The sequence below is a fragment of the Pseudorca crassidens genome, chromosome 16, assembly GCF_039906515.1.
Source record: "Pseudorca crassidens isolate mPseCra1 chromosome 16, mPseCra1.hap1, whole genome shotgun sequence".
Lineage (NCBI taxonomy): Eukaryota > Metazoa > Chordata > Mammalia > Artiodactyla > Delphinidae > Pseudorca > Pseudorca crassidens.
Window position 1 is genome coordinate 13,602,097 of NC_090311.1, and position 27,970 is coordinate 13,630,066.

At 37.7% G+C, this 27,970-nt stretch overlaps 2 protein-coding genes across 3 annotated transcripts in view; one reads left to right on the top strand and one right to left on the bottom strand.

Annotated features, from left to right (window-relative positions):
- The window catches only part of PDZD8 (PDZ domain containing 8), a 98,277-nt gene extending 73,929 nt beyond the window's left edge, over positions 1 to 24,348 (top strand). For both annotated transcript variants that reach the window (XM_067709278.1, XM_067709279.1), the window contains 2 exons: positions 14,591 to 14,753; positions 19,636 to 24,348. In XM_067709278.1, the coding sequence (XP_067565379.1) occupies positions 14,591 to 14,753; positions 19,636 to 21,839 (2,367 nt within the window). In that variant the 3' untranslated portion in view covers positions 21,840 to 24,348. The remainder of the gene's footprint in view (positions 1 to 14,590; positions 14,754 to 19,635) is intronic.
- A 3,315-nt stretch (positions 24,349 to 27,663) lies between these two features.
- The window catches only part of SLC18A2 (solute carrier family 18 member A2), a 35,706-nt gene continuing 35,399 nt past the window's right edge, over positions 27,664 to 27,970 (bottom strand). The window contains exon 15 of the mRNA XM_067709280.1: positions 27,664 to 27,957. Within this exon, the coding sequence (XP_067565381.1) occupies positions 27,853 to 27,957 (105 nt within the window). The 3' untranslated portion in view covers positions 27,664 to 27,852. The remainder of the gene's footprint in view (positions 27,958 to 27,970) is intronic.

A 27,970-nucleotide genomic window follows, 5' to 3' on the forward strand; every position in this document is an offset into this window, starting at 1 on the left:
AATTTTCTTAATAATTAATTTTAATAACTTTATTATACTTTACCTTCGTTCTTTCTTTCTTTCTTTCTTTCTTTCCTTCCTTCCTTCCTTCCTTCCCTCCTTTAGACTACGAATCATCCCAAATTGAGGAGGTGGTCTCTGAGAGCAAGATTTATGGTTTTTCCCCCTTTACCTCTTTTTGTGAGGGTGTATGTGTATGCTTCTGTGTAAGATTTTGTCTGTATAGCTTTGCTTCCAACGTTTGTCCTAAGGTTCTATCCGTCCCTTTTTTTTTTCTAAATATTTTTTAATTCAATAACTTTATTATACTTTATTTTATTTTTACTGTATCTTCTTTCTTTCTTTTTTCCTTCTTTCCCTCCTTCCTTCCTTCCTCCCTCCCTCCTTTCTTTCCTTCTTGCCTTCTTTCGTTCTTTGCGTCTTTCTTTCTTTCTTCTTTCCTTCCTTCCTTCCCTCCTTTCCTTCTTTCTTTCCTCATACTTCTACTAATTCTCTCCACTTTTTCTCCCTTTTATTCTGAGCCGTGTGGATGAAAGGCTCTTGGTGCTTCAGCCAGGAGTCAGGGCTCTTCCTCTGAGGTAGGAGAGCCAACTTCAGGACACTGGTCAACAAGAGACCTCCCAGCTCCACATAATATCAAATGGCGAAAATCTCCCAGAGACCTCCATCTTAACACCAGTACCCAGCTTCACTTAACGACCAGCAAGCTACGGTGCTGGACATCCTATGCCAAACAACTAGCAAAACAGGAACACAGCCCCATCCATTAGCAGAGAGGCTGTCTAAAATCATAATAAGGCCACAGACACCCCAAAACAAACCACCAGATGTGAACCTGCCCACTAGAGAGACAAGATCCAGCCTCATCCACCACAACACAGGCACTAGTCCCCTCCACCAGGAAGCCTACACAACCCACTGAACCAACCTTAGCCACTGGAGACAGACATCAAAAACAGCGGGAACTACGAACCTGCAGCTTGCAAAAAGGAGACCCCAAACACAGTAAGATAAGCAAAATGAGAAGACAGAAAAACACACAGCAGATAAAGGAGCAAGATAAAAATGCACCAGACCTAACAAATGAAGAGGAAATAGGCAGTCTACCTGAAAAAGAATTCAGAATAATGATAGTAAGGATGATCCAAAATCTTGGAAATAGAATGGACAAAATGCAAGAAACAGTTAACAAGGACCTAGAAGAACTAAAGATGAAACAAGCAATGATGAACAACACAACAAATGAAATTAAAAGTACTCTAGATGGGATCAATAGCAGAATAACTGAGGCAGAATAACGGATAAGTGACCTGGAAGATAAAATAGTGGAAATAACTACTGCAGAGCAGAATAAAGAAAAAAGAATGAAAAGAACTGAGGACAGTCTCAGAGACCTCTGGGACAACATTAAACGCACCAACATTCGAATTATAGGGGTTCCAGAAAAAGAAGAGAAAAAGAAAGGGACTGAGAAAATATTTGAAGAGATTATAGTTGAAAACTTCCCTAATATGGGAAAGGAAATAGTTAAGTCCAGGAAGCACAGAGAGTCCCATACAGGATAAATACAAGGAGAAATACGCCAAGACACATATTAATCAAACTGTCAAAAATGAAATACAAAGAAAGCATATTAAAAGCAGCAAGGGAAAAACAACAAATAACACACAAGGGAATCCCCATAAGGTTAACAGCTGATCTCTCAGCAGAAACCCTACAAGCCAGAAGGGAGTGGCAGGACATACTAAAAGTGATGAAGGAGAAAAACCTGCAGCCAAGACTACTCTACCCAGCAAGGATCTCATTCAGATTTGATGGAGAAATTAAAACCTTTACAGACAAACAAAAGCTGAGAGAGTTCAGCACCACCAAACCAGCTTTACAACAAATGCTAAAGGAACTTCTCTAGACAAGAAACACAAGAGAAGGAAAAGACCTATAATAACGAACCCAAAACAATTTAGAAAATGGGAATAGGAACATACATATCGATAATTACCTTAAATGTAAATGGACTAAATGCTCCCACCAAAAGACACAGATTGGCTGAGTGGATACAAAAACAAGACCCTTATATATGCTGTCTACAAGAGACCCACTTCAGACCTAGAGACACATACAGACTGAAAGTAAGGGGATGGAAAAAGATATTCCATGCAAATGGAAACCAAAAGAAAGCTGGAGTAGCAATTCTCATATCAGACAAAATAGAGTTTAAAATAAGGACTATTAAAAGAGACAAAGAAGGACACTACATAATGATCAAGGGATCGATCCAAGAAGAAGATATAACAATTGTAAATATTTATGCACCCAACGTAGGAGCACCTCAATACATAAGGCAAATACTAACAACCATAAAAGGGGAAATCGACAGTAACACATCATAGTAGGGGACTTTAACACCCCATTTTCACCCATGGACAGATCATCCAAAATGAAAATAAATAAGGAAACACAAGCTTTAAATGATACATTAAACAAGATGGACTTAATTGATATTTATAGGACACTCCATCCAAAAACAACAGAATACACATTTTTCTCAAGTGCTCATGGAACATTCTCCAGGATAGATCATATCTTGGGTCACAAATCAAACCTTGGTAAATTTAAGAAAATTGAAATTGTATCAAGTATCTTTTCTGACCACAACGCCATGAGACTAGATATCAATTACAGGAAAAGAGCTGTAAAAAATACAAACACATGGAGGCTAAACAATACACTACTTAATAATGAAGTGATCACTGAAGAAATCAAAGAGGAAATTAAAAAATACCTAGAAACAAATAACAGTGGAGACACAACGACCCAAAACCTATGGGATGAAGCAAAAGCAGTTCTAAGGGGGAAGTCTATAGCAATATAAGCCCACCTTAAGAAGCAGGAAACATCTCGAATAAACAACCTAACCTTGCACCTCAAGCAATTAGAGAAAGAAGAACAAAAAAAACCCAGAGCTAGCAGAAGGAAAGAAATCATAAAAATCAGATCAGAAATAAATGAAAAAGAAATGAAGGAAACAATAGCAAAGATCAATAAAACTAAAAGCTGGTTCTTTGAGAAGATAAACAAAATAGATAAACCACTAGCCAGACTCATCAAGAAAAAAAGGGAGAAGACTCAAATCAATAGAATTAGAAATGAAAAAGGAGAAGTAACAACTGACACTGCAGAAATAAAAAAGATCATGAGAGATTACTACAAGCAACTCTATGCCAATAAAATGGACAACCTGGAAGAAATGGACAAATTCTTAGAAATGCACAACCTGCCAAGACTGAATCAGGAAGAAATAGAAAATATGAACAGACCAATCACAAGCACTGAAATTGAAACTGTGATTAAAAATCTTCCAACAAACAAAAGCCCAGGACCAGATGGCTTCACAGGCGAATTCTATCAAACATTTAGAGAAGAGCTAACACCTATCCTTCTCAAACTCTTCCAAAATATAGCAGAGGGAGGAACACTCCCAAATTCCTTCTATGAGGCCACCATCACCTTGATACCAAAACCAGACAAGGATGTCACAAAGAAAGAAAACTACAGGCCAATATCACTGATGAACATAGATGCAAAAATCCTCAACAAAATACTAGCAAACAGAATCCAACAGCACATTAAAAGGATCATACACCATGATCAAGTGGGGTTTATTCCAGGAATGCAAGGATTCTTCAATATACGCAAATCTATCAATGTGATAAACCATATTAACAAATTGAAGGAGAAAAACCATATGATCATCTCAATAGATGCAGAGAAAGCTTTTGACAAAATTCAACACTCATTTATGATAAAAACCCTGCAGAAAGTAGGCATAGAGGGAACTTTCCTCAACATAATAAAGGCCATATATGACAAGCCCACAGCAAACATCATCCTCAGTGGTGAAAAACTGAAAGCATTTCCACTAAGATCAGGAACAAGACAAGGTTGCCCACTCTCACCATTCTTATTCAACATAGCTTTGGAAGTTTTAGCCACAGCAATCAGAGAAGAAAAGGAAATAAAAGGAATCCAAATCGGAAAAGAAGAAGTAAAGCTGTCACTGTTTGCAGATGACGTGATACTATACATAGAGAATCCTAAAGATGCTACCAGAAAACTACTAGAGCTAATCAATGAATTTGGTAAAGTAGCAGGATACAAAATTAATGCACAGAAATCTCTGGCATTCCTATATACTAATGATGAAAAATCTGAAAGTGAAATCAAGAAAACACTCCCATTTACCATTGCAACAAAAAGAATAAAATATCTAGGAATAAACCTACCTAAGGAGACAAAAGGCCTGTATGCAGAAAATTATAAGACACTGATGAAACAAAGATGATACAAATAGATGGAGAGATATACCATGTTCTTGGATTGGAAGAATCAACATTGTGAAAATGACTCTACTACCCAAAGCAATCTATAGATTCAATGCAATCCCTATCAAACTACCACTGGCATTTTTCACAGAACTAGAACAAAAAATTTCACAATTTGTATGGAAACACAAAAGACCCCGAATAGCCAGAGCAATCTTGAGAATGAAAAAAGAAGCTGGAGGAATCAGGCTCCCTGACTTCAGACTATACTACAAAGCTACAGTAATCAAGACAGTATGGTACTGGCACAAAAACAGAAAGATAGATCAATGGAACAGGATAGAAAGCCCAGAGATAAACCCACGCACATATGGACACCTTATCTTTGATAAAGGTGGCAGGAATGTACAGTGGAGAAAGGACAGCCTCTTCAATAAGTGGTGCTGGGAAAACTGGACAGGTACATGTAAAAGTATTAGATTAGATCACTCCCTAACACCATACACAAAAATAAGCTCAAAATGGATTAAAGACCTAAACGTAAGGCCAGAAACTATCGAACTCTTAGAGGAAAACATAGGCAGAACACTCTATGACATAAATCACAGCAAGATCCTTTCTGACCCACCTCCTAGAGTAATGGAAATAAAAACAAAAATAAACAAACGGGACCTAATGAAACTTCAAAGCTTTTGCACAGCAAAGGAAACCATAAACAAGACCAAAAGACAACCCTCAGAATGGGAGAAAATATTTGCAAATGAAGCAACCGACAAAGGATTAATCTCCAAAATTTACAAGCAGCTCATGCAGCTCAATAACAAAAAAACAAACAACCCAATCCAAAAATGGGCAGAAGACCTAAATAGACATTTCTCCAAAGAAGATATACAGACTGCCAACAAACACATGAAAGAATGCTCAACATCATTAATCATTAGAGAAATGCAAATCAAAACTACAATGAGATATCATCTCACACCAGTCAGAATGGCCATCATCAAAAAATCTAGAAACAATAAATGCTGGAGAGGGTGTGGAGAAAAGGGAACACTCTTGCACTGCTGGTGGGAATGTGAATTGGTTAAGCCACTATGGAGAACAGTATGGAGGTTCCTTAAAAAACTACAAATAGAACTACCATATGACCCAGCAGTCCCACTACTGGGCATATACCCTGAGAAAACCAAAATTCAAAAAGAGTCATGTACCAAAATGTTCATTGCAGCTCTATTTACAATAGCCCGGAGATGGAAACAACCTAAGTGCCCATCATCGGATGAATGGATAAAGAAGATGTGGCACATATGTACAATGGAATATTACTCAGCCATAAAAAGAAACGAAATTGAGCTATTTGTAATGAGGTGGATAGACCTAGAGTCTGTCATACAGAGTGAAGTCAGTCAGAAAGAAAAAGACAAATACCGTATGCTAACACATATATATGGAATTTAAGAAAAAAAAAATGTCATGAAGAACCTAGGGGTAAGACAGGAATAAAGACGCAGACCTACTGGAGAACGGACTTGAGGATATGGGTAGGGGGAAGGGTGAGCTGTGACAGGACGAGAGAGAGTCATGGACATATACACACTAACAAACGTAAGGTAGATAGCTAGTGGGAAGCAGCCGCATGGCACAGGGATATTGGCTCGGTGCTTTGTGACAGCCTGGAGGGGTGGGATAGGGAGGGTGGGAGGGAGGGAGACGCAAGAGGGAAGACATATGGGAACATATGTATATGTATAACTGATTCACTTTGTTATAAAGCAGAAACTAACACACCATTGTAAAGCAATTATACCCCAATAAAGATGTTAAAAAAAAAATTATGTCCATGTTAGGAAGGGATTAAAAAATCAGTGTTGTTCCCCACCCTGCCCCCCCAAGGTGAAAATAAGGCATCCCAGCTGGGTCCAGGGAAGGCTAAAAGGATTTCAGAGTGTGAGAGCTCTTAAAGGCTATCTTGTTGTTTTTACTAAATTGCTCTGCACCAGATAGGTACACATGCAGCTAGAATTTTTTAACCTGTGTCTAACATGATTGGTGAAGTTAAATGCAGGCTGTCTGCAATCTTGTATGTGTTGACTAGTGATTAAGCTCATGTAATTGCTGTTTAGTATGTGTCAGCAATTCTTGACAATTGATAAACTTTTTTTTGGTATGTCATGCAAAAAAATACTAGAAATAGTATTTCTCTTCCAATAGAAGTTTATCTTTTGGTTTCAACTAAATTCAGGCCAATTGACACAGGCTAAGCCACAGAGAAAGCACTTTACATCCTACATTTTTTTTTTCTATTCCTATGATAGATTGGTTTATTGATTATTTATCTATGTTGACAACAATATTAAAGAATTTCTTCATAACAGTTCAGAGTATAATCAACTACTAAAATATGAGTTGCAGATAATAAAGCCCATTTTATTTAGCACATGAAGGGTGCTACAAGGGCAGGGAGCAGGGATGTGCTCCTGGCCCAGCAAGGATGGCCTCCAACAGTTCTCCACTCCTCCCAGACTCTCCGAAGCCCACCGCACTGCTCCTGGGAGTAGGGACGGCAGCTCAAGCCTGGGGACGCATCTTATGAGTTTGGAGGTGCCTGGGCCTACACCCTTCAGAGACCTTCTCTGTCGCTAACACGCCAGGACCTGGAGCTGCCAGCCTGGGGGGTCCTCTTGTTGTGGAGCAAGGGCTCATGTGGACTATGAGGACTGTTTCCTAGCTTTTTTAGTAGAGCAGGGGGACAGGAAAGGGAGAGTGACACAGTAACCTGTACACATACGTACACAACACGTGTATAAAGCTGAACTTTTTAACAAGTAGGCTTTTAGATGCAGATAACCGTTCCCATTCCATAATGGGAAAACCATTCCTGGTCCATAATGTAAAGGTGCAGAAGGAGGTGAAAGCCCAACACTAACAGCATGTGTTTGAATCAAAGTAAGGGTTTATTTGCAGGGTGCCAAGCAAGAGAGTGGGAAACAAGTCTCAGATCCACTCCAATTTGGACTTGATTGAGGGACTTTTTTAAAGGGGAAGAACAAAGAGGCTGGGATTAATCATCAACTTGTACCATTTCCTTTTTATTAATATGTGATTTTTTTTAATTGAGGGATAGTTGATATACAGTATTACATAAGTTTCAGGTGTACAACGTAGTAATTCATAATTTTATAGGTTATATTCCATTTATAGTTATTCTAAAATATTGGCTATATTCCTTGTGCTGTACAGTATATCTTTGTAGCTTATTTATTTTGTACATGGTAGTTTGTTGCTTTTAACTGCCTACCCCTATCTTGCCCCTTCCCTCTTCCCTCTCCCCACTGGTAACCACTAGGTTACTCTATGTGACATTTCTTTTTTTTTCTTTTTTTGTAATTGAAATATAGTTGATTTACAATATTGTGTTAGTTTCAGGTGTACAGCACAGTGATTCAGTTTTATGTATGTATTTTTTCAGATTATTTTCCATTATAGGTTATTGTAAGATATTGAATATAGTTCCCTGTGCTATACAGTAAATCTTTGTTGCTTATCTATTTTGTGTACAATAGTTTGTATCTCTTAATTCCATACTGTATGTGACTTTTTTTTTTTTTTGGCTCTGTTAGGTCTTCATTGCTGTGCACGGGCTTTCTCTAGTTGCAGTGAGCAGGGGGCTACTCTTCCTTGCGGTGTGTGGGTTCTCATTGCGGTGGCTTCTCTTGTTGCAGAGCATGGGCTCTAGGCGCGCAGGCTTCAGTAGTTGTGGCACACAGGCTCAGTAGTTGTGGCTCGCGGGCTCTAGAGCACAGATTGTGGCACACGGGCTTAGCTGCTCCATGGCATGTGGATTTTCCCCGACCGTGGCTCAAACCCGTGTCCCCTGCACTGGCAGGCGGATTCTTAACCACTGTGCCACCAGGGAAGTCCTATGTGACATTTCTTTATCATAGTTTAAGGAGTCAGGATGTCTCTGTTTTATGATTCTCAGGCCAGGTGGTCCATGGTTCAGGGGTCTGTTAGCTCGTCTTGTGCTGGGGAAACAACCTGAGTTTGTATGTTAATGGTGATATCTACAGCAGCAATTTTGGTACATTAATGATGTTAACAATAGTAATCTTAGCCATCTGACTCTAGTTGATTAATGTTCAGTTAGCACAGGATTGGGGTAAGAGGTGACAAAGAAAGGAAATAAAATTTTAGATAGAATAACTGTAAACTCAGTAAGGGAACTCTGTTTTAGGGGGACTTGGTTTTACTCTGTAGGACGATGGTGAGGATAGCACCACACTTCTGAAGCCCCGAGCCCCCATCACCTCCTGGACAGGCCCCTATATGCAGAAGAGGCAGCCTCTGGTGTCAGGAGGAGCTGCTGGTATAGCACTGACCCAGGCGCTCCTCTCCTTCTCTTACCCATCTTGCAGGCGCTAAGTCCCTGCAAGGGCAGGCGGCAGAGGCCCCTGGCTAGGCTCAGGCAGATTCCATCCTACATTTATAATGTAGTTGTAGCTTTGTAGTTAATAAATACAGCACTTTGAGTTTAATGAGATATTGTATATGATGGTCTCTAACACGGTGCCTGGTAAGCCAGAACCCGTTTGAAACAGATACCTACTAAAACTCACTTAAGTAAAAAAGGTGTGCTTATTTTGAGGATTCCGGTATTTCATGCCACAGTCAGGTGTCAGGGTCACTGTTCATGGTTGTGTGGGCTAGGGTCTGCATAGCTTTTAGTAGGAGTACAGCAAGGCCTTAGCAACAAACTGGAACTAGAAACTAAATCACTGTCAGCCTCTCTCTCTTTGCAGACAAAATGAGTTCTGTAGATGTTAATTTTTCCTTAATCATAGCTTATCTTTTGGAATAGGGGAGTACCCAGATTTTGGTGGGCTTAAAAACATCTAATTGGCTTTTTATGAGAAAGGAAAAGTTATTACATGATGGTTAGAATTGACTGAAGGTCTCCCATCCATAATCTATTCCTGTATTTGTTATCACACATTTTTATCCTGCTTTTCTTTTTTTTAATAAAGATTTCATGATCAGCAATCCAAAGGAAAATATAATATTGTTCCATGTTCACTTTTTCTTCACTATGCTTTTGTTTGTCCATAAGAAATACAATTTTTTCTCTCTGCTATTCCTTTTTTCAGCCCCTTCCTTTTCCTTTCATTTGATATGTCTTTAGTCTACAACATAGAGGAAACCTTCTAGCAGGATGAAAACATAATTTTGTGAAAAGGTAGATATTTAACCACCATTGGTATGATTTCTGTTCTTTGGAAGTAAAGACCATGCTTGAGCCCATTCTTCTCCTAGTGGGTTTGAACTGGCTGCTGTTCTCTTACTGAATGTCGACATCAGTCACCGTCTTTGTCTTTTCTAATGGGAGAGTTTTTAAAGTCATATGATCATAAAATTAGCTTCTCAGTCTTGATCCTGTAAAAGTAAATTAAGGTTTGAACGATATAAGATAGTTTAAATATTCTAATGCCCTGAATTGATGTTTGTTTCATAATATGTTTGCCTTGTTTCCTCAGCTGTATATTGAGTTCATTCACAGCAGATTGGCTTTTAAATTTCCTTTTGTATCCTGTTTTGACTAGTAGTGCTGAGTCTTACTAATAAGTATAATAGATGCTGAAACTTTTCATAGCTCTGCATCTGAGAAAGACATTGTTGAAGACGTCATATTTTACCTCTAAATATTTCAGTATGAATCTTCTAAAAATAGAACATTTTACGTAACTACAATAACCATTATCACACATAAGAAAATTAATAATTCCTTAATTTCACCAAAGTTTCAGTCTATATTAAAATGCTCCCAGTGTCCCATAAATGTTTCTGTAGATTTTTTTTCCCTGAACCAGGATCTTACCAAGATTCAGACATTACATTCGGTTGTTCCAGCTCTTTAGTCTTTCTTTGTCTCTCTCTCTCTCTCTCTCTTTTTTTTTAATCTAAATGTTTGTCTCTCCTTTTGGGTGACTTTTCAAATCTGCTCATTCCTTCTACATTTATTAACTGGCTTCTTTTTAGGCAGGAGTAGGGTGGAGGGGTAAAGAAAAACTTCGCTTTGACTGAGTGCTAAATAATTTAATATGTAAACAAATGGATAGGTGAATTTAAGAGCTAATTGCAGAAGCAGTACTTACATAAATCCTACATTTAAAGTGAAAGCTATGTTGTTGAAAGAAAAACCTCCAAGAAAAGCAAAAGGCTATACAAGACAGAAAATGTAAAGATGTCCAGGTTCTCAGTAAATCATATTTATATAGTAACAATATTATAAACATGACTGACTTCCAGTCAACCTTGGTAGCTTAAAAATAGTTTAAAAATTAATATAATAGCTATCAACTTTCATGGTAGAGTTTAGAAGGTAGAAGGTATAAAGGGGAGAAGTGAAGGGAAAGATAGAAGTCCTAGTATCAAGAGAGATATTGTCTGTAGTTGATGAAATAAGAAATATAGGGGTATAAGTATATTAATTAAAGTTATAAAGAGGTTATGCAGAGGAACTAAAAATAATGATGTAGGGCTTCCCTGGTGGCGCAGTGGTTGAGAGTCCGCCTGCCGATGCAGGGGACACGGGTTCGTGCCCCGGTCTGGGAAGATCCCACATGCCGCGGAGCGGCTGGGCCCGTGAGCCATGGCCGCTGAGCCTGCGCGTCCGGAGCCTGTGCTCCGCAACGGGAGAGGCCACAACAGTGAGAGGCCCGCGTAACGCAAAAAAAAAAAAAAAAAAAGAAAAAAAAAAAGAAAAAAAAATAATGATGTAACTCTACGGTAATTTGGGGGCAGGAGAATGGACTATCATCCTTATCTATTATAATAGGAAGTCAACACATTGTCCAAAATTTTATATCTTAAGAAATGATGATGTTAATTTCTACAACTAATATCTGTCCTTAGGCTAATACCACACTGTCTTAATTACGCTAACATTATATAGTAAGCCTTGAAATTAGGTAGTATAAGTCCTTCAGCCTTGTTCTATTTAAGGATGGCTTTGATTGTTCTAGGTCTTTTACCTTTCCAAAGTCCTGCAAAGATTTTTACTGGGATTACTTTGAATCTGTAGATAAATTTGGGAGGAATTGGCATCTTAACAATAATGAGTTTTCCAATCCACGAACATGGTGTCATTCTTCATTTATTTAGGTCTTCTTTAATTTCCCTTTGCAGAAGTTTTCAGCATACAGGTTTTGTACATCTTCAATTAAATTTAATCCTAAAAGAAGATGTGGTATGTGTGTATATATATATATATATATATATATATATATATACACACACACACGCACACAATGGAATATTACTTATCCATAAAAAGAGAAAAAAGATGAAATCTTGCATTTGTGACAACATGGATGGAGGGCATTGTGCTAAATGAAGTAAGTCAGAGAAAGACAAGACCTTATGATTTTACTCATATTGTAGAATATAAACAAATAAAAACAAAATAAATGAACAAACCAAAAAAAACAAACATGTTGATAATAGAGAACAAAGTAGTGGTTACCAGAGAGGAAGGGGCTGGGAGGAGAGGTGGTGGTGAAATGGATAAAGGGGATTAGTTGTATGGTGATAGATGGAAACTAAAGTTTTGGTGATGAGTACACACTGTAGTGTATACAGAAGCAGAAATGTAATGTACATGTGAAACATAGAATGTTATAAACCAATGTTACCTCAATAAAAGATAAATTTTAAAAATTTAATCCTAAGTATTTTTATGCTATTACAAATTAATTTGCTTTCTTTATTTTCTAATTATTTGTTGGTAATATATAGAAACATATTTGCCTTTTGTATATTGACTTTGTAGTCTGTGACCTAATTTCACTTATTAGTTCTAAAAGTTGTTTTGTAGATGTCTTGGGATTATCCATGTATAGGGTCATATTATATGCAAATAAAGACCGTTTTTCTTCTCCCTTTCCATTCTTTATGTCTTCCCTTTTTCTTACATCATGACCCTAACTATACCCCCCAGTATAATAATGAATGGAAGTGGTAAGAACAGAAATCCTTGCTTTGTTCCTGATCTTGGGTAGAGAACAGGTCTTTCACCCTTGAGTATTATGTTACTTATAGATTTCTGTAGATGCCTATAATCAGATTTAGGATGTTCCCTTGTAGTTCTATTTTGTTGGGGGCTTTTATCATAAATGGATGTTAATTTTTTTTTGCGGCTATTAAAATATTTATATGGTTTTCTCCTTTCTTTTCTTAATATGGTGACTTATACTAATTGACTCCTGGGTGCTTGAATCAACCTTGAATTCCTGGAATCAACTCCACTTGGTTATGATTATTATCCTTTTCATATATTATTGGGTTGAATTCCCTAAAATTTTGTTAAGAAATTTTGCATCCATATTTGAACATTAGAAATATTAGTCTGTAGTTCTGCTTTCTTGTCTGGGTTTGGGAATTAGGGTTGCATTGGCCTTAACACATGATTTAGGAAGCATACCCTCCTTCTCTATTTCTAAAAGATTCCAAGTAAGATTGTTATTTCAACAATTCATAATGAAGCAGTCTAGACCCGGAGGGAATTTTTTTGTGCAAAGGTTTATGAATTTTATGTTTTTAATTGATATAGGGGTGTTCAAATTTTCTATTTTTTTAGTCAGTTTTTCTCATTTGTTATCTTTCAAGGAAATTTTTCCATTTCATCTAGGTTGTCAAATGTATTGACATAAAGTTGTGCATAATGTTGCCTATTCTCTTAATGTCTCTAGATTCTGTAGTGATATTCCCCTCTTATTTTGATTTTGGTAGTACACATTTTTCTTTATCAGTTTATCCTAGAGGCTTATCAGTTTTATTGACTATTTCATTGAATCAGCTTTCATGATTTCTTTGTTGTTTTAGTTTCTATTACATTGATTTCTGTTCTTTCCTTCTACTTTGGGGTTTCTAGTTTTTTAAGGAATGAACTGAGATCACTAATTTTAGAATTTTTTTCCTGATATAAGTATTTAAAGCTATAAATTTCCTCTAAACACTGTTTTAGTTGCATCCCACAAGTTTTGATAGATTGTATTTTCATCATCATTCCACTCAGAATATTTTTTTTAATATAAATTTATTGTTTTATGGCTGTGTTGGGTCTTGGTTGCTGCACACGGGCTTTCTCTAGTTGTGGCGAGCAGGGGCTACTCTTCATTGCAGTGCAGGGGCTTCTCATTGTGGTGGCTTCTCTTGTTGCAGAGCACAGGCTCTAGGCGCACAGGCTTCAGTAGTTGTAGCACACAGGCTCAGCAGTTGTGGCTCGCAAGCCCAGTAGTTGTGGCACATGGGCTTAGTTGCTCCACAGCATGTGGAATCTTCCCAGACCAGGGCTCAAACCTGTGTCCCCTGCATTGGGAAGTGGATTCTCAACCACCACGCCACCAGGGAAGTCCCCAGAATATTTTTTAATTTCCCTTCTGATTTCTTCTTTGACCATGAATTTCTTAAAGTGTGTTGTTTTACTTTTCAAATGTTTGGGGTTTTTCTAGTTTTCTTACTGTTAATTGATAGCTAATTTAATTCCATTCAAAGAACGTATCTTGGATTTCAGTCTTTTTAAATGTATCAACGCTTGTTTTATGACCGTAGCACATCCTGGTGGACTTACCATGTGTACCTGAAAATAATGTGTATTCTGGCATTGTTAGGTATAGTGTTCTATAAATGTCATTTAAGTCAAGGTTGATCACGTTCAGATCGTCTATGTCTTCGTCTGTTTTTTCTAGTTATATTGGTTGCTGAGAGAAGGATGGAGAAATAGGTATACCTCTAATAGCAGGTCTGGTAAAGTATTAATTGCAAAGGGACATGCATTCAAGTCAAGAAGAATTTGTTACTATATTTTATAACCTACCACAGGGTTCATTTTAATTATTCTTTGTGCTTTTGTATATTTTTAAAATTTTCTGTAATAAAACCTTAAAAACCAAATCATCTTTGATAATGATGCCAGAGTTTAGGGAGTGCATGCCACATGCTATACCAGATGTAGGAAGAATATTTAGGATTTCTATTTGTTTATGTTCACCTTATCATTTAAAAGGTTCGATGGCACAAATGTGCAGTCTGAGCATATCTTAATTTATATTGTCACAATAAAAGATTTCCTCCCTCCTTTATTAATTAGTCTGTAATAATAACCACCATGGTATAAAAGTCAGCGTCAACTGTAGTGCTCTCGATGTGTTGTTTTCTCACTCCACTACTGTGAACCCATTGAATCTGTTTTCATTTTTTTATCTTTATCAAAGGTTGAATTAATAAAGGGGAATTTACAAAGTGTCGGACTTACACTTCGTCTTGTCCAGTCAACTGACGGGTATGCTGGGCACGTCATAATTGAGACCGTGGCCCCAAACTCGCCTGCTGCAATTGCTGATCTTCAGCGGGGAGATCGACTGATTGCTATTGGAGGTAATTATGCTGATGTGCAATATACCTGACATTTACAAAGAAAACCAGAGAACAGATGTGGGGGTTTTTCCTCTCTTCTTTATTTCTTTTTATTATTTTTTTTTTATTTTTGGCTGTGTTGGGTCTCCATGGCTGTGTGCGGGCTTTCTCTAGTTGCAGCGAGCGGGGTCTACTCTTCGTTGCGGTGCGTGGTCTTCTCATTGCAGTGGCTTCTCTGTTGTGGAGCATGGGCTCTAGGCACGCGGGCTCAGTAGTTGTGGCTCGTGGGCTCTAGAGCACAGGTTCAGTAGTTGTGGCACATGGGCTTAGTCGCTCCATGGCATGTGAGATCTTCCCAGGCCAGGGCTCGAACCTGGGCATGTCCCCTGCAATGGCAGGTGGATTCTTAACCACTGCGCCACCAGGGAAGTCCCTCTTCCTTCTTTATTTCTATAAGCACGTTACTTTTACAATGGAAAGAAAGTAATAACTATACTATAAATAAATACTTAAAAAATTTGAAACACATCATTTTAGTTCTAATTATAAATCTTGAAAATATTTCATCTTTAGACCATTTTCCTCCTACTTCTGTTTTTTTTTTATTGAATGTGAAAGAAAGGGCAGGTCAACAGTTATCTTTCTGTGTGGCCACCACCATTACTACTCTGAGCCTAAAACTGACAATGTAGCACTACTGCCCCCATCACTCAGGACAAGATAATTAACAGGAGAGCGATTCCTTGTCTAAAAGGGCACACCTGAACTGGCCTGTTGCCCCTTATTGTTCCTGACTGGGCAGCCATTTGTTAATAGATTGTCATTCAGAGTGCAGCCCAGATCACTGTCACTGGCAGAAAAATGTGTCACCTGCATGCCTTCCTATCAGTTGGATTGATAACAACAAAAACTCTCTATCGTTAGGCAGATTATTTGCTTGCATGTTTATAAATAAGCAGTAAGACTCACTGTGGACATCAGTGGGGGAAAAGTCCAAACCTTTTCAGACCTTTGTAGTACGTGGCCCACCCATTCTAGGCTTGTCAAGAGATTTCTTGAGCCCATGGTTGGTTACAGTTGAGCTTTTAAAGGCAACATGGAATATTCTCTCACAGCTAAAACAATAAATAACAAGGTAAATTAGTTCCTAAATTAAGGAGCAGTTGTCTTTGGTTATATGTTGAAGAAACTCTACCTTTAATTCATATCCATCATGACAATAAAATAATGAAAATGATTTAATTGCATACCTGGAAGCCCCACTAAGTCAATATTTCACATGGAAATCCCTCTGATTATGTCATAAACAGTGCTTTTCAAACTCTCTTGTGTATTCCAATCACCCAGGCATGGTGTTAAAATGTGGATTCTGATTCAGTAGACCTGGGGTGGTGTTCCAGGTTCTGTATTTCTAACAGGCTCCCAGATGATGATACTGGTTCATAGACACTTAGGATAATAAGGCTATAAAATAAACCTCATCTGTGACGTAGTTATTTAACATAAACATAACAGTTATCCCTCAGCTAAAAATCATAATTCAGTATGAATTTTTTTTATGTATACATATACCCTGTTTGGTTTTACCTACAGCATAAAATTGTTTTCTTTTTTACATCCTTTTATGAAAGATTTTTGTTTTCAATTATACAAGTAGTAAATATCTGTTATCAAAAATAAATAAATAAATCCAAGCAATATAAATACAGGCAGGGTGAAAAAGCAAAAGTCATCTCTTTGTGTCTAACATTTGTAAAAATAATAATATTCATTGAGATAAGGGGAGGGTATGATACACATTCTTTTTTTTATAGCTATACTTTATTTGTATGGGTATACAACATTTTAAAAACATTTAGTGGGCTTCCCTGGTGGCGCAGTGGTTGAGAGTCCGCCTGCTGATGCAGGGGACACGGGTTCGTGCCCCGGTCCGGGAAGATCCCACATGCCACGAAGCGGCTGGGCCCGTGAGCCATGGCCGCTGGGCCTGCGCGTCCGGAGCCTGTTCTGCGCAACGGGAGAGGCCACAACAGTCAGAGGCCCGCGTACCGCAAAAAAAAAAAAAAAAAAAATTTAGTAACGGGATTGGTGATAATTGAAATAAGATTGGCAAAATGTTTGTTATATTTAAGCTCAGTGATGGAGTTCATTTTACTATTTCCTCTGCTTTTGAGTATATTTGAAATATTCCAAAAGAAAAATAATCCATATTTGGCTGAACAGTCCCAAGAGGCAGATGTTAAGTCACAAAGAATGAGTTTAGATTGAGCCGAAGTTTTTTGCCTACCTCAGATCATTAGATGGACTTAATTTTTATTTATGTCAAACTACAGTTTTGCTGGTTCATAGTGTGGTTAAAGGGAAGCAGAAGAAATTAAGGCTGGATGAATCATGAAGTCATACTAGAAAGCTCTGAATTTCAGTATGAGTTTGTAGGCTAAAGGTTTTTGAGCCAATGTTTTAGGAAAACTGGGGAGCAATATATGTTTGGTGATTAAAATAGGGAAGATCTAAGTGAGGGATCATAGTAAAAAGCTGTTTATTACTATAGTGGAAGCCAGTGGTCAGGAGGATCTGAAAGGAGGAAGAATGAAAATGGACTGGAACTCTAACAGGATTGACAGCAGACTGAATCTATCTAGGGAGTCAGCCATCTCCATGATTCAGATCGGGTTAACTGGGAGGGTGGCAAATTGATTCACATAGTAGTGAGAACAGGAAGATGAGAAGGTCAAAGAGAGGTTTTAACTTCACTGAATTTGTAGCATCAACGAAACATCCAGGTGGTGATATCCAGAAGTAGCTGGGAATGTACGACTAGAGTGAAGAAGAGCGGATGCCAACCAAAGAAAAAGTTGATAGTTGAAACTACTGAAATGGGTGTAATCTAGGGAGAGAACAAAAAGGCAGAGAAACTAAAGAAAAAAACATGGGAACATTTGCATACAAGGGACAGATATAGGTGGGGGAAAAAAGAAAGCAGAGATGATCAGAGCCAAATTAGTACAGTGTTGTGAAAACCAAGGAAAACAAGGTTTTAAAGGAGAAGAAGGAAGGGAATTAAGATTTTAGCAAGGATAATTGATAGAGCAGAGTCCTGAAGGGGATAGGGAGTAGGATCCAAAGTACAAGGGATACTTCCTCCTCTAAGATGGCTTAATCCTGAAAATGACTGGCAGGGAGGAGAGGTGGCTTCTTACTGATCTTCAGTATATAAGGTGATGTCATCTACAGAATAAAAGAGAGTAGGAAGGGTGGGTTTCAGGGGAATAAGAAAGGTTTGAAGCTGGTGTTTGGAGACTGAGTTGTTTAGAGACCAATCAAAAGAATGCTAAAGCAGCACTGAAAGCCTTGCTGCAGATAGATGGTATAACTCGGGAGTTGTATCCAGGTGATAAGCTCAGGAGCAGGAAAGGGAGATAAGGGGCTAGCAAAGCTGGGGATCAGAAAGACAGGTAGATGGCAGAAGAGGAAAGGGCTGGGGCAAAAGAATAAAAAAGCTTGATGTGAACACCACTGAAGTCTTGAACTGAGGTTGGGGAGAAAAGCAAGTGGTGTCAGGAGACCAGCTGGACCATGAGAGCAAAGGAGGAATGACTGGACATGGAAACTACCTCAAAACAGATTCAGTTAGCAGACAGGATTGTTAGAGGTGGAAATAGGAGATTGTGATCAGAGGTTAATTTCCAAGTAAAAGATCTTTGATGTGGAAAACTTCCAAGTGATGACCAGGTCTAAAGCATGGTCTTGCCTGGGCAGCCAAAGTAGGAGAATATAGAGGTTGAGGAACTCTGAAGTCAGGTTATTAGATGGGGCTGATTTACTTTGATTTATTTAGGATGGCCTTAAGACCTTTGGAAAGCAAAGACCCCTTCTCACCTTTCTGTAACTCCTACAGAAAGGGTTGGCTTAGGTAAGTACTGTTTTGGAGAGGGTAGGGAAAAAATAGAGCCTTTAAAAGATACACCTAGAATATCCCTAGAAGAATACATCAGCAGCTTTGATTGCCTCAGGAAAGGGAAAATACGTCTGGGAGATGGAGGTGGAAGGGAGATTTTTCACTGTACATCTTTCTATACTTTTTGAATTTTGAACTAATTGATGTAGCACCTATTAGAAAATAAAATGAAAACTTAAGATATTGTTGATATAGATACAGATAGTAGACAACTTGTTTAACTTTAAAGCCTTCCTATTATGCCTTCCTTATTCTTTCTGGTCCTGAAAAAGACTAGTTTGATGGGTAGGGCTAATGAAAAGAATCTGTAAGAGTCCACTATTCATAATAGTATTGGGGTGGCCAAAAAGTTTGTTCAGTTTTAAGTGAAAATAAAAGACATTTTTCATTTTCACCAAGACTTCTATTGAACAGTGTATTCACTAACAGAACAAACTTTTTGGCCAACCCAATATTTTGCTAAGTTTATTTCAAGCATTGGTCTCTTAATTTGAATCATTCACCATACAACTTGTAATGCCTGATGCATTTTACAATTTGCCTTAATATAATCACAGTTTCCCATCATTTTAAGCCTGATTTAACCGTTAATAAAATCCTTTTCAATAGGTCTCACTCTGCTCACTTCAGTTCAAACTGAGGAATAATGTCTTTTAAACCTAGGAAGGAGTGGTAAACAATTAGGAGTTAGCAGCTTGACACCCTCCTCAGGATTTTCATGTCATCGTTTGGTTTGAAAAGGTAAACATTTCCAGGACATCGGAGCAGTCAGGGTTTAAGAATCAGTACACTGATGTAGCCATAAACCCGTAAGATATTTTAGAGGTTTCACTATTACTTTTCCATTAGTTAAGTAATCATGAATTAATGGCAATTACACTTAGTGAATTTAGGTAATTTTTACTGCAGTAATTTACATGTTTCCCATTTAATATCTTAAAACAGGTGTGAAAATCACATCTACACTGCAAGTGTTGAAGCTTATCAAGCAGGCTGGTGACCGAGTCCTGGTATATTATGAAAGGCCTGTTGGCCAGAGTAACCAGGGTGCAGTGCTGCAAGATAACTTTGGACAGTTGGAAGACAACTTTCTGATAGGCCCATGCCAACCAAACTATGAAGAGGAAACAAGTGGGTTGGCAGTAGATGCTGAAAACAGAGACCTGGATTCTGAATTTGAAGACTTAGCAAGTGATGTGAGAGCACAAACTGAGGTCAAGGATGAGGCACAGTCATTAAGTCACAGTCCCAAACGTACTCCAACAACACTTTCTGTTAAACCCCTTGGAACTATATCACCAGTTTTAAACCGTAAATCAGTTGTAGGAAGTTACCCACCACCCCCAAAACTTCCATCCAAAGAAGAAAATAAGCCCTTGGCCCTAAAATCTTCTGAGATAACAGAACCAACACAAGTGTCAAAACCCACCCAAGGATCCACTTTCAAACCACCTGTGCCACCACGACCACAAGTCAAAGTTCCTTTACCTTCTGCTGATGCCCCAAATCAGGCAGAACCAGATATTCTCGTTGAAAAGCCAGAGAAGGTGCTGCCACCGCCTGCTGCAGATAAACCTGCTGAAAAGCAAGCGAAAAATCTGGATCACGTCGAAGAAGCAGCTACAGCTAAGCAGCTTCCAGCAAAGCAAGAAGTGGCGAAAGATTTGACTTCAGAAAGTTCCTGCACTCCTAAGGACAGTTCAGATGACCATCAAACGTGGGAGTCATCAGAAATTCTTTATCGTAATAAGCTCGGAAAATGGACAAGAACCAGAGCCAGCTGTCTCTTTGACATAGAAGCCTGCCACAGGTACTTAAACATCGCACTGTGGTGCAGGGATCCTTTCAAATTAGGGGGTCTCATCTGTTTGGGGCATGTCAGCTTAAAACTTGAAGAGGTGGCTTTAGGATGCTTAGCTACATCGAACATGGAATACCTTTCCAAATTCAGACTGGAAGCCCCATCACCTAAGGCCATGGTCACGAGAACCGCGCTACGTAATCTGAGTATGCAGAAGGGGTTCAATGACAAATTTTGTTTCGGTGATATTACTGTTCACTTCAAATATCTGAAAGAAGGAGAGCCAGACCACCATGTAGTTACTAACATAGAGAAAGAAAAAGAACTCCATTTGGTCGAAGAGGTTTCTGCCCTTCCTAAAGAGGAGCACTTTGTTGGACAGATGGGTTTAACAGAAAATAAACATAGTTTCCAGGATACTCAGTTCCAGAACCCAACTTGGTGTGATTACTGTAAGAAAAAAGTTTGGACTAAAGCTGCTTCCCAGTGTATGTTCTGTGCTTATGTTTGCCATAAAAAATGTCAGGAAAAGTGTCTAGCCGAGACTCCTCTTTGTGGAGCAACTGATCAACGGATAGACCGGGCCCTGAAAAATCTCAGGCTGGAAGGACAAGAAGCCCTCTTAGGCCTGCCCCCTCGTGTTGATGCTGAAGCTGGGAAGTCAGTCAACAGAATGACAGGTTTGACAAGACATATTATCAATACGAGCTCTCGTTTGTTAAATCTGCGTCAAGTCTCTAAAACTCGCCTTTCTGAGCCAGGGACTGATCTAGTAGAACCTTCACCAAAACACACACCCAACACATCAGACAACGAAGGCAGTGACACAGAGATCTGTGGCCCAAACAGCCCTTCTAAACAGGGCAACAACACAGGAATAAAATTAGTGAGAAAGGAGGGTGGTCTGGATGACAGCGTTTTCATTGCAGTTAAAGAAATTGGTCGTGATCTGTACAGGGGGTTGCCTACAGAGGAGAGGATCCAGAAACTAGAGTTCATGCTAGATAAACTGCAGAATGAAATTGATCAGGAGTTGGAACATAATAATTCCCTTGTTAGAGAAGAAAAAGAGACAACCGATACGAGGAAAAAATCACTTCTTTCTGCTGCTTTGGCTAAATCAGGTGAAAGACTGCAAGCTCTAACACTTCTTATGATCCACTACAGAGCAGGCATTGAAGATATTGAATCTTTAGAAAGTCTGTCCTTAGACCAGCACTCCAAAAAAATAAGCAAGTACACAGATGATACAGAAGAAGACCTTGATAGTGAAATAACCCAACTAATAGACTCTCAGCCATTCAGTAGCATATCAGATGACTTATTTGGCCCATCTGAGTCTGTGTAACAGTCTGTTTGTTTAAACTTTCTAGTGATTGAGGAAAAGTTGCATCTAAAGTACCACAGATACAACCACATTGAAACCCTCTTATTATGCACTTTGGCCTGCTTCTTCACAGTTATTTGCTTGTGTAAGAGCTAGAGTGGAAAAGGTGGTTTTCCAGCAAAAACATGATCAGCTCACTAAATTGGTTGTTTCAGATTGCATTTATAGCTATGCTTTTTGGGTTTATACTGGGAATTTATTTTTACTAATTTATTTTTAACTTTTTCTAATTATGTAAGCTTTTTGTGTTTATGTAGGTGTGATGTCTCATTGTGTTTTTTTTTCCTTCCTCTTCCTAGTTTTTGAATTAGTGTTAAATAGGATACTGTCCAGATTCTTGAAATATTTTCATTTCCATCACAGTTATAACAACAAATTTGCTGCATGCCCAAATTGACAACAGCAATCATTGAGGGAACAGGTTTTGAATCGTACTTTGTGTTATGAAGTTTGTCATATCTACTTGCTTGAGATTTTTGTTATTTTGGCGTTTGGGGGAGTGCTTTTTGTTTTGATTTTGCCAAATGTAACATGAAAGCCGCAGCTTTAGTTAGTTAGTTATGCTGATTTAGTAAAAAAAAAAAAAAAGTTTTACATATATTGCTTGTTTTTTATGCTTTTGTGAAATTTTTTTCTAAAGCTTATGTGCAGTTTAAGTATAGTGAGAATATAGTGATTAATTTGAAGAGCTTGCATTGAAAAACAAAATGCAACAGGGAATAAATACAGAATGCAGTTGGTCAAGAATTTTGAGAGGATGACCAGATTACTAAAACAAACAAACAAAAAACAGTAACCAGCAGGATTTTGAAATATAATCTTTCAAAATGTTGACACTTGCCTTTCAAATGGAAGTACTAAACATTTATGATTATTTTTCATCTTCAGTTCTCCCATAGGAAATAAAGCATGTAGATATCTGAAGTTTCAGAGGACTGTTCTTAAAATGCCCTTGTTGATATCTGGTTTGGCTGTTTTGTTTTAGAAAAATAGTCATGCATGAGAATGCTGTAAGGGAGAGGAATCATGCAGAATAGATTTATTGCTTTGTCTGACATCCTACAGGCTTATCCTATGTATCATCTTACAGGCTGATCATTCTGAATGCTTCTGTAGTTCAGACTGTCTTATTAAAAAAAGAAAATTACACAGCGTCAATACATAGGAATTGGAACCATTTCTCTTAAAATGAAGGTCTAGTCTGATACTCAGGCCATCGTGTGGATCCCAATAACACACGACTGAGGGAAAACATGTGAGCATGACCTCTGTTGGTATACCATAAAAGTTTTGGCCTTTTATATGTCTATAAAATAGATATGTACATGTTTTTCCCTTTTGTAGGTAACTACTATGATAATTGCTATATAGTGAAACTGACATGAATTTAAAACTAGATGGTGGCAGTTTTTATGGCTGGCAGGAAAAGGCATAGTATAATAATAAGGATTCTGGCCCAGGTCTATAACCCAGGACTCCATACAAGAGTTTAAGTTCAAGCTCTTCTGTTGGCCATTAGTGAACTGTGTAACCATAGGCAAGCCACGAAAGGGCTCCATGCTGCAGGCTCCCCAGCTGTAAAGTAGGAATAAACAAAATTTATTCTACCTCACAGGATTGTTGTGAGGAAAACAACAGCATAACTGCAGAAGTTTTCTGAACAGTAACAAGCTATTGAAATAAAAGGGTTATATGGATGATAAAAACATTTTTATGGGTAGAAAAGCCATTCCACTTTTAAAATCAATAGTTCTCATTCTTGCTATTTTATTATTAAGTAAAATATTAGGAAACTAAATACCTTTCTTGGCCAAGTTTATAACAAAAATATATCTGTGTATACCCCCCATTTTTGTTTAAACATGCTTGCATTTTAACACTGCTGTAGAAGTCTTTATACACCAAATTCACTGAAAGCTAAAATGTTGTTCTGTAACAATAGCTTGAAACAATCTTCCCAATGTAATAAGCAACTGTCATCTTATCATAAAAAATCACTTACCACTGACAACCTGGAAGGCAGAGTAAGTGGCTGGTGGTTTTGGATTATACCATGAAGTTTTAGTGACATCCAAGCATGCTGCTGAAACTGATGCATTTGAAAGAGCTGTAGAAATAATGCAAAACTTTGGTTTCATAAAAATCTACTCATGTTTTAAAAGTATTTAACTCTGTAGAACCACAATTATGGAAAGCTCAGTAATGCTGCTAATGATATTTGTAAAATGTACCTTCAGTGTAGTGCAATATTTTTCTATTTACTGGGAGAGGCAGTAGAGGCATCACAGTTGTAGTTTCGTGCAAGGGGGGCGGGCGGTGGGACACGCCAATAGCCTAAGGAATAGTAAGGTATAAGGCTTCAGTGAAAACAGTTGTATTATATCACATTCCTGATGTAATCTTTCTGCCATGCTATGTTATCAATAGCTAAAAAATAATATTAAATAAAAACTACCACAGAAAACAAGAATATCTTCATTTGATGTCATCTAAAAAAGGTGACTGCTGCATCTCTATGGAATTATTGCCTGGTATAATTGGGCCATGAAGATAAGTTTAACAAAGTCCGCTTTTGCTAAACAAAATTGCTATTCTGAAAATTGTCTAAAAGCATTAAATTTTGGTTTTACTATTTTTTTATGCTGTGACAATCAGATTTATGGATTTGCCTCTGCTATCTAATAGTAATTGGACTAAAGTGTATTTGCTACATTGGTATTTAGATGAATTATTAGGTTAGACAGTCAAGCTGAGCAATATTTTAGCATTTAGAATCAATTCATATGCTACATTTCTTAATATCAGACCTTACATTCTTCAGTATCAGAACTAGTTAAAACACTATGTGGCCATTTTTTGAATTTAAGAGGAGAAAACACATGCTAAAAATTTGAAGGTACTGTCAATTCTAAATTTAAGTATTGTTGAATTTTTTGAAAGGCAGTTTGAAGGTATTTGGCTCTTACTGATAGTAAGATAATAAAATCTCAAGTCCCCTAAAAGTGAATAAATTTAAAATCACTTTAATTTTGAAATGTATTGAGTTTATTTCTAAATTGAGACATAACAGCTTTCCTTTAAAAACAGGGTTGGGGGAGGTTCCCTTAAGGCTTTTTAAGCCATGAATCCATTTTAAGATCTGTTTAAAACCATGGATTCTCACCCCTGAAAGGTGCACACATGCGCACCCTAAGTTTTATGGCACTTCCAGGGGCCGTGGACCTACTGTGTCAAGTGGCTGCATATCATAGTTATTTTCATCAGATATAGTTATTTGTTCGTAGCCATCAGGAAAACAATGTAACTTTAGAGATGCAAGGATAACTTACTGGTTGGTTCCACACTGACACCATGTGGCTAGTTACATACTTCAAATTAAAACAAATTTTGCAAAGCCAAAAAGTATGGTTCAAACTAGTCTGGAGTAGATTTTACCTGATGCCTGCAAGCAAAGAAGAATCGTTTTTAATTGAATACCCACAGTTAAAACAGTACCTTCTTACATATTTTATTCCAATGATAATATCTGGTTAACAAAGGAATACAACAGGCACAGTAGTGTTCAGAAGATTTATTAAGTAAACTAGCTAAAACATGACGTAGGTGGATACACTTAGCAGTCAAAAGAAAGAATTGAATATTTATCACTACCTCATTAAGCTTTTTGTATCTGTTTTGCCAGGTACAAACATAAAAAACACCTCTGCTCAAAAAATAAATGTTCAGAGAGCTGTGTGTTCTTTGTTCTGATACACACATTAAAAAAAAAAAAAAAAAAGCTTTTCTTTCCATAGTCTTGCCAATCCCAGAATACTGGTCATATAAAAGACCTTACAATTTTTTTCTCCTTCAGATACAACTGATACCTTCTGCTCTCAAAACAGTTCTGAAAAATATGTATCTTTTATATGGTCTCTTGGGATCACCAGCAGACATGGCTGCCAGTCATTCTTGAAGAGACTGAAACCTTGCAGGCAAAAATAAAAGAGGGATAAGTTACGTGGTATTGGGAGTGAGGAGAACCACAAACCCCGCCAGAGAATTGATTTGCAGCACGTTCTTTTTTAAGGCTCTCCCCTCCAGAAGTAGAGAGCAGTCCTGCCTTTTTACATTAGCCACAGAAGCGCCTCCAGCAAAGCAGAGTCCTTGTGTAAGTCGCCAAACGCAAACACACGAGTAGGACGCTTGTTTGCTTCCAACACATGCATTTGAAAACCAGACTTCAGATCAAAGCCCCACAAAAAAAGCTTCATAAAGAAAATGGGAAGTATTAGCTACTTTCTTAGAGAATTATAAGGTTGAGGGGTCCTTCCAAGTTAACAGGAGCACTATTTTAGCTTAACAAAGAACTGACATTAAGTAGTTTTTGTTTACGATTACAGAACTACAGAATGAACAAGTGTTATTTGAGACGTTCCACACTATCTTCATATCTCATACAAAACTCGATGTAAACTAACAATGTTCACTAACACAGTACTTGCTATCACATCGAAAAGGCACATCAATGTCATCATGCTTAGAAAAACTACATCACACAGCACTAGGTGATACAGTATTACATAGACATTTTTAGATGTTTGGGTTTTTTCCTGCCTGTGAAAGGGGGTGTGCCCTGACCACCCTATTATTTTTACCTGTTTTCCTAACACGATTCAAGACAATTTCATTCCTTCTTCATCTTCATGTAAAATTTGTTTTCACATTGATGTGAACAACGTTCAGAAGTCTAAAAAATAATAGTTTCAAACAACTCAAAATTAGTAGATCCCTAGAAAACACTTGGATGACTTCCAGCTCAAAGATAATTATAGTCTGATTTTTTCATATCACAGCAGCTATTAGCCTTTTAAATTTCTTTTCTAAAACCTGAGCTAGGTGTTGATATATCTCATCATGCTTAAACAACCCTGACAGTATAAGTAAGGTATATCTATCCTCAATTTTCTGTCATCTGGTAAGACAAGTATATATCTGAAAGGGAAAGCTTCTAGTTGTTTATAACTATACTTTTGGGTGCTTTTCTCTACTTTCAGAACATTTACTATTTTACCCTTATTGGCTTTTATGTTTGTTGCCAACCACATGACATGTAAACATATAATTTACAACCATCTGGTTCCAGGTAGGTGATTACATAGAAAACTAATGCTTGCTGAGATTCATGGATAAATCCGAAAGATGACTGGCTCAAGTTCTTGTCTTCTGCATCTGAGAAAACTAGCTTTTAACTCATGAATATATTGACAGTACAGTTGACCCTTGAACAACACGGTTTGAACTGCACGGGTCCACTTATATGCAGATTCTTTTCAATAAATACAGACTGCAGTACTACATGGTCTGTGGTTGACTGAATCCAGAGATGTGAAACCACGGATACGAAGGGCTGACTATAAAGCTGTACGCAGGTTTTCGACTGCATGGGTTGTCGGCACCCCCAAACCCTGTGTTGTTCAAGGTCAACTGTAATTACAAGTTCAGTATCTCAACATTCAGTGTCACTATATCATATATGCCATCTTACTTGATTCTGTTTTTCAGACTTCCTTCTAGTTCCTCATTATTGGAAGTGTCTCGGAGATAATGCGTGCTTTAAACACTCATTACCAATATTCAGAAAATATATAAGACTTTTTTGCCCAGGTGTTCGTGAATGTAAGTTAAAAAATTATATTGGATTTGGATTCAAATATTTATAGATTTACACTATTTCGTCAAAATATATTGTATAATATTTAATAAAATCAAATACATAAAATAAAGTTTTCAACACTATTTATACAAACCCCTAGAAAAGCTGCTTTTTCTTTATAAGGCTGTTGGCAATCGATCATAACCATGGAAAAGAAAACCTTTGGTCGTTTTACTCTTTCACCAGGGATGAGTGGTATCACTAAGACAGTTCTGGATGAGTCATTTCACTGGAAACACTGTTTTATACAATTAGATACTTGGATGACTTCTGAGGGTCTCAGTCACTTTCAGATTCTTCATCCTCACCTATCGGATACGACTGGATATTATTCTGAGTATACATTTTCGTTTTAATGGGGCAGTTGTGATCCATGAGGATAGCCTAAAAGAGAGCA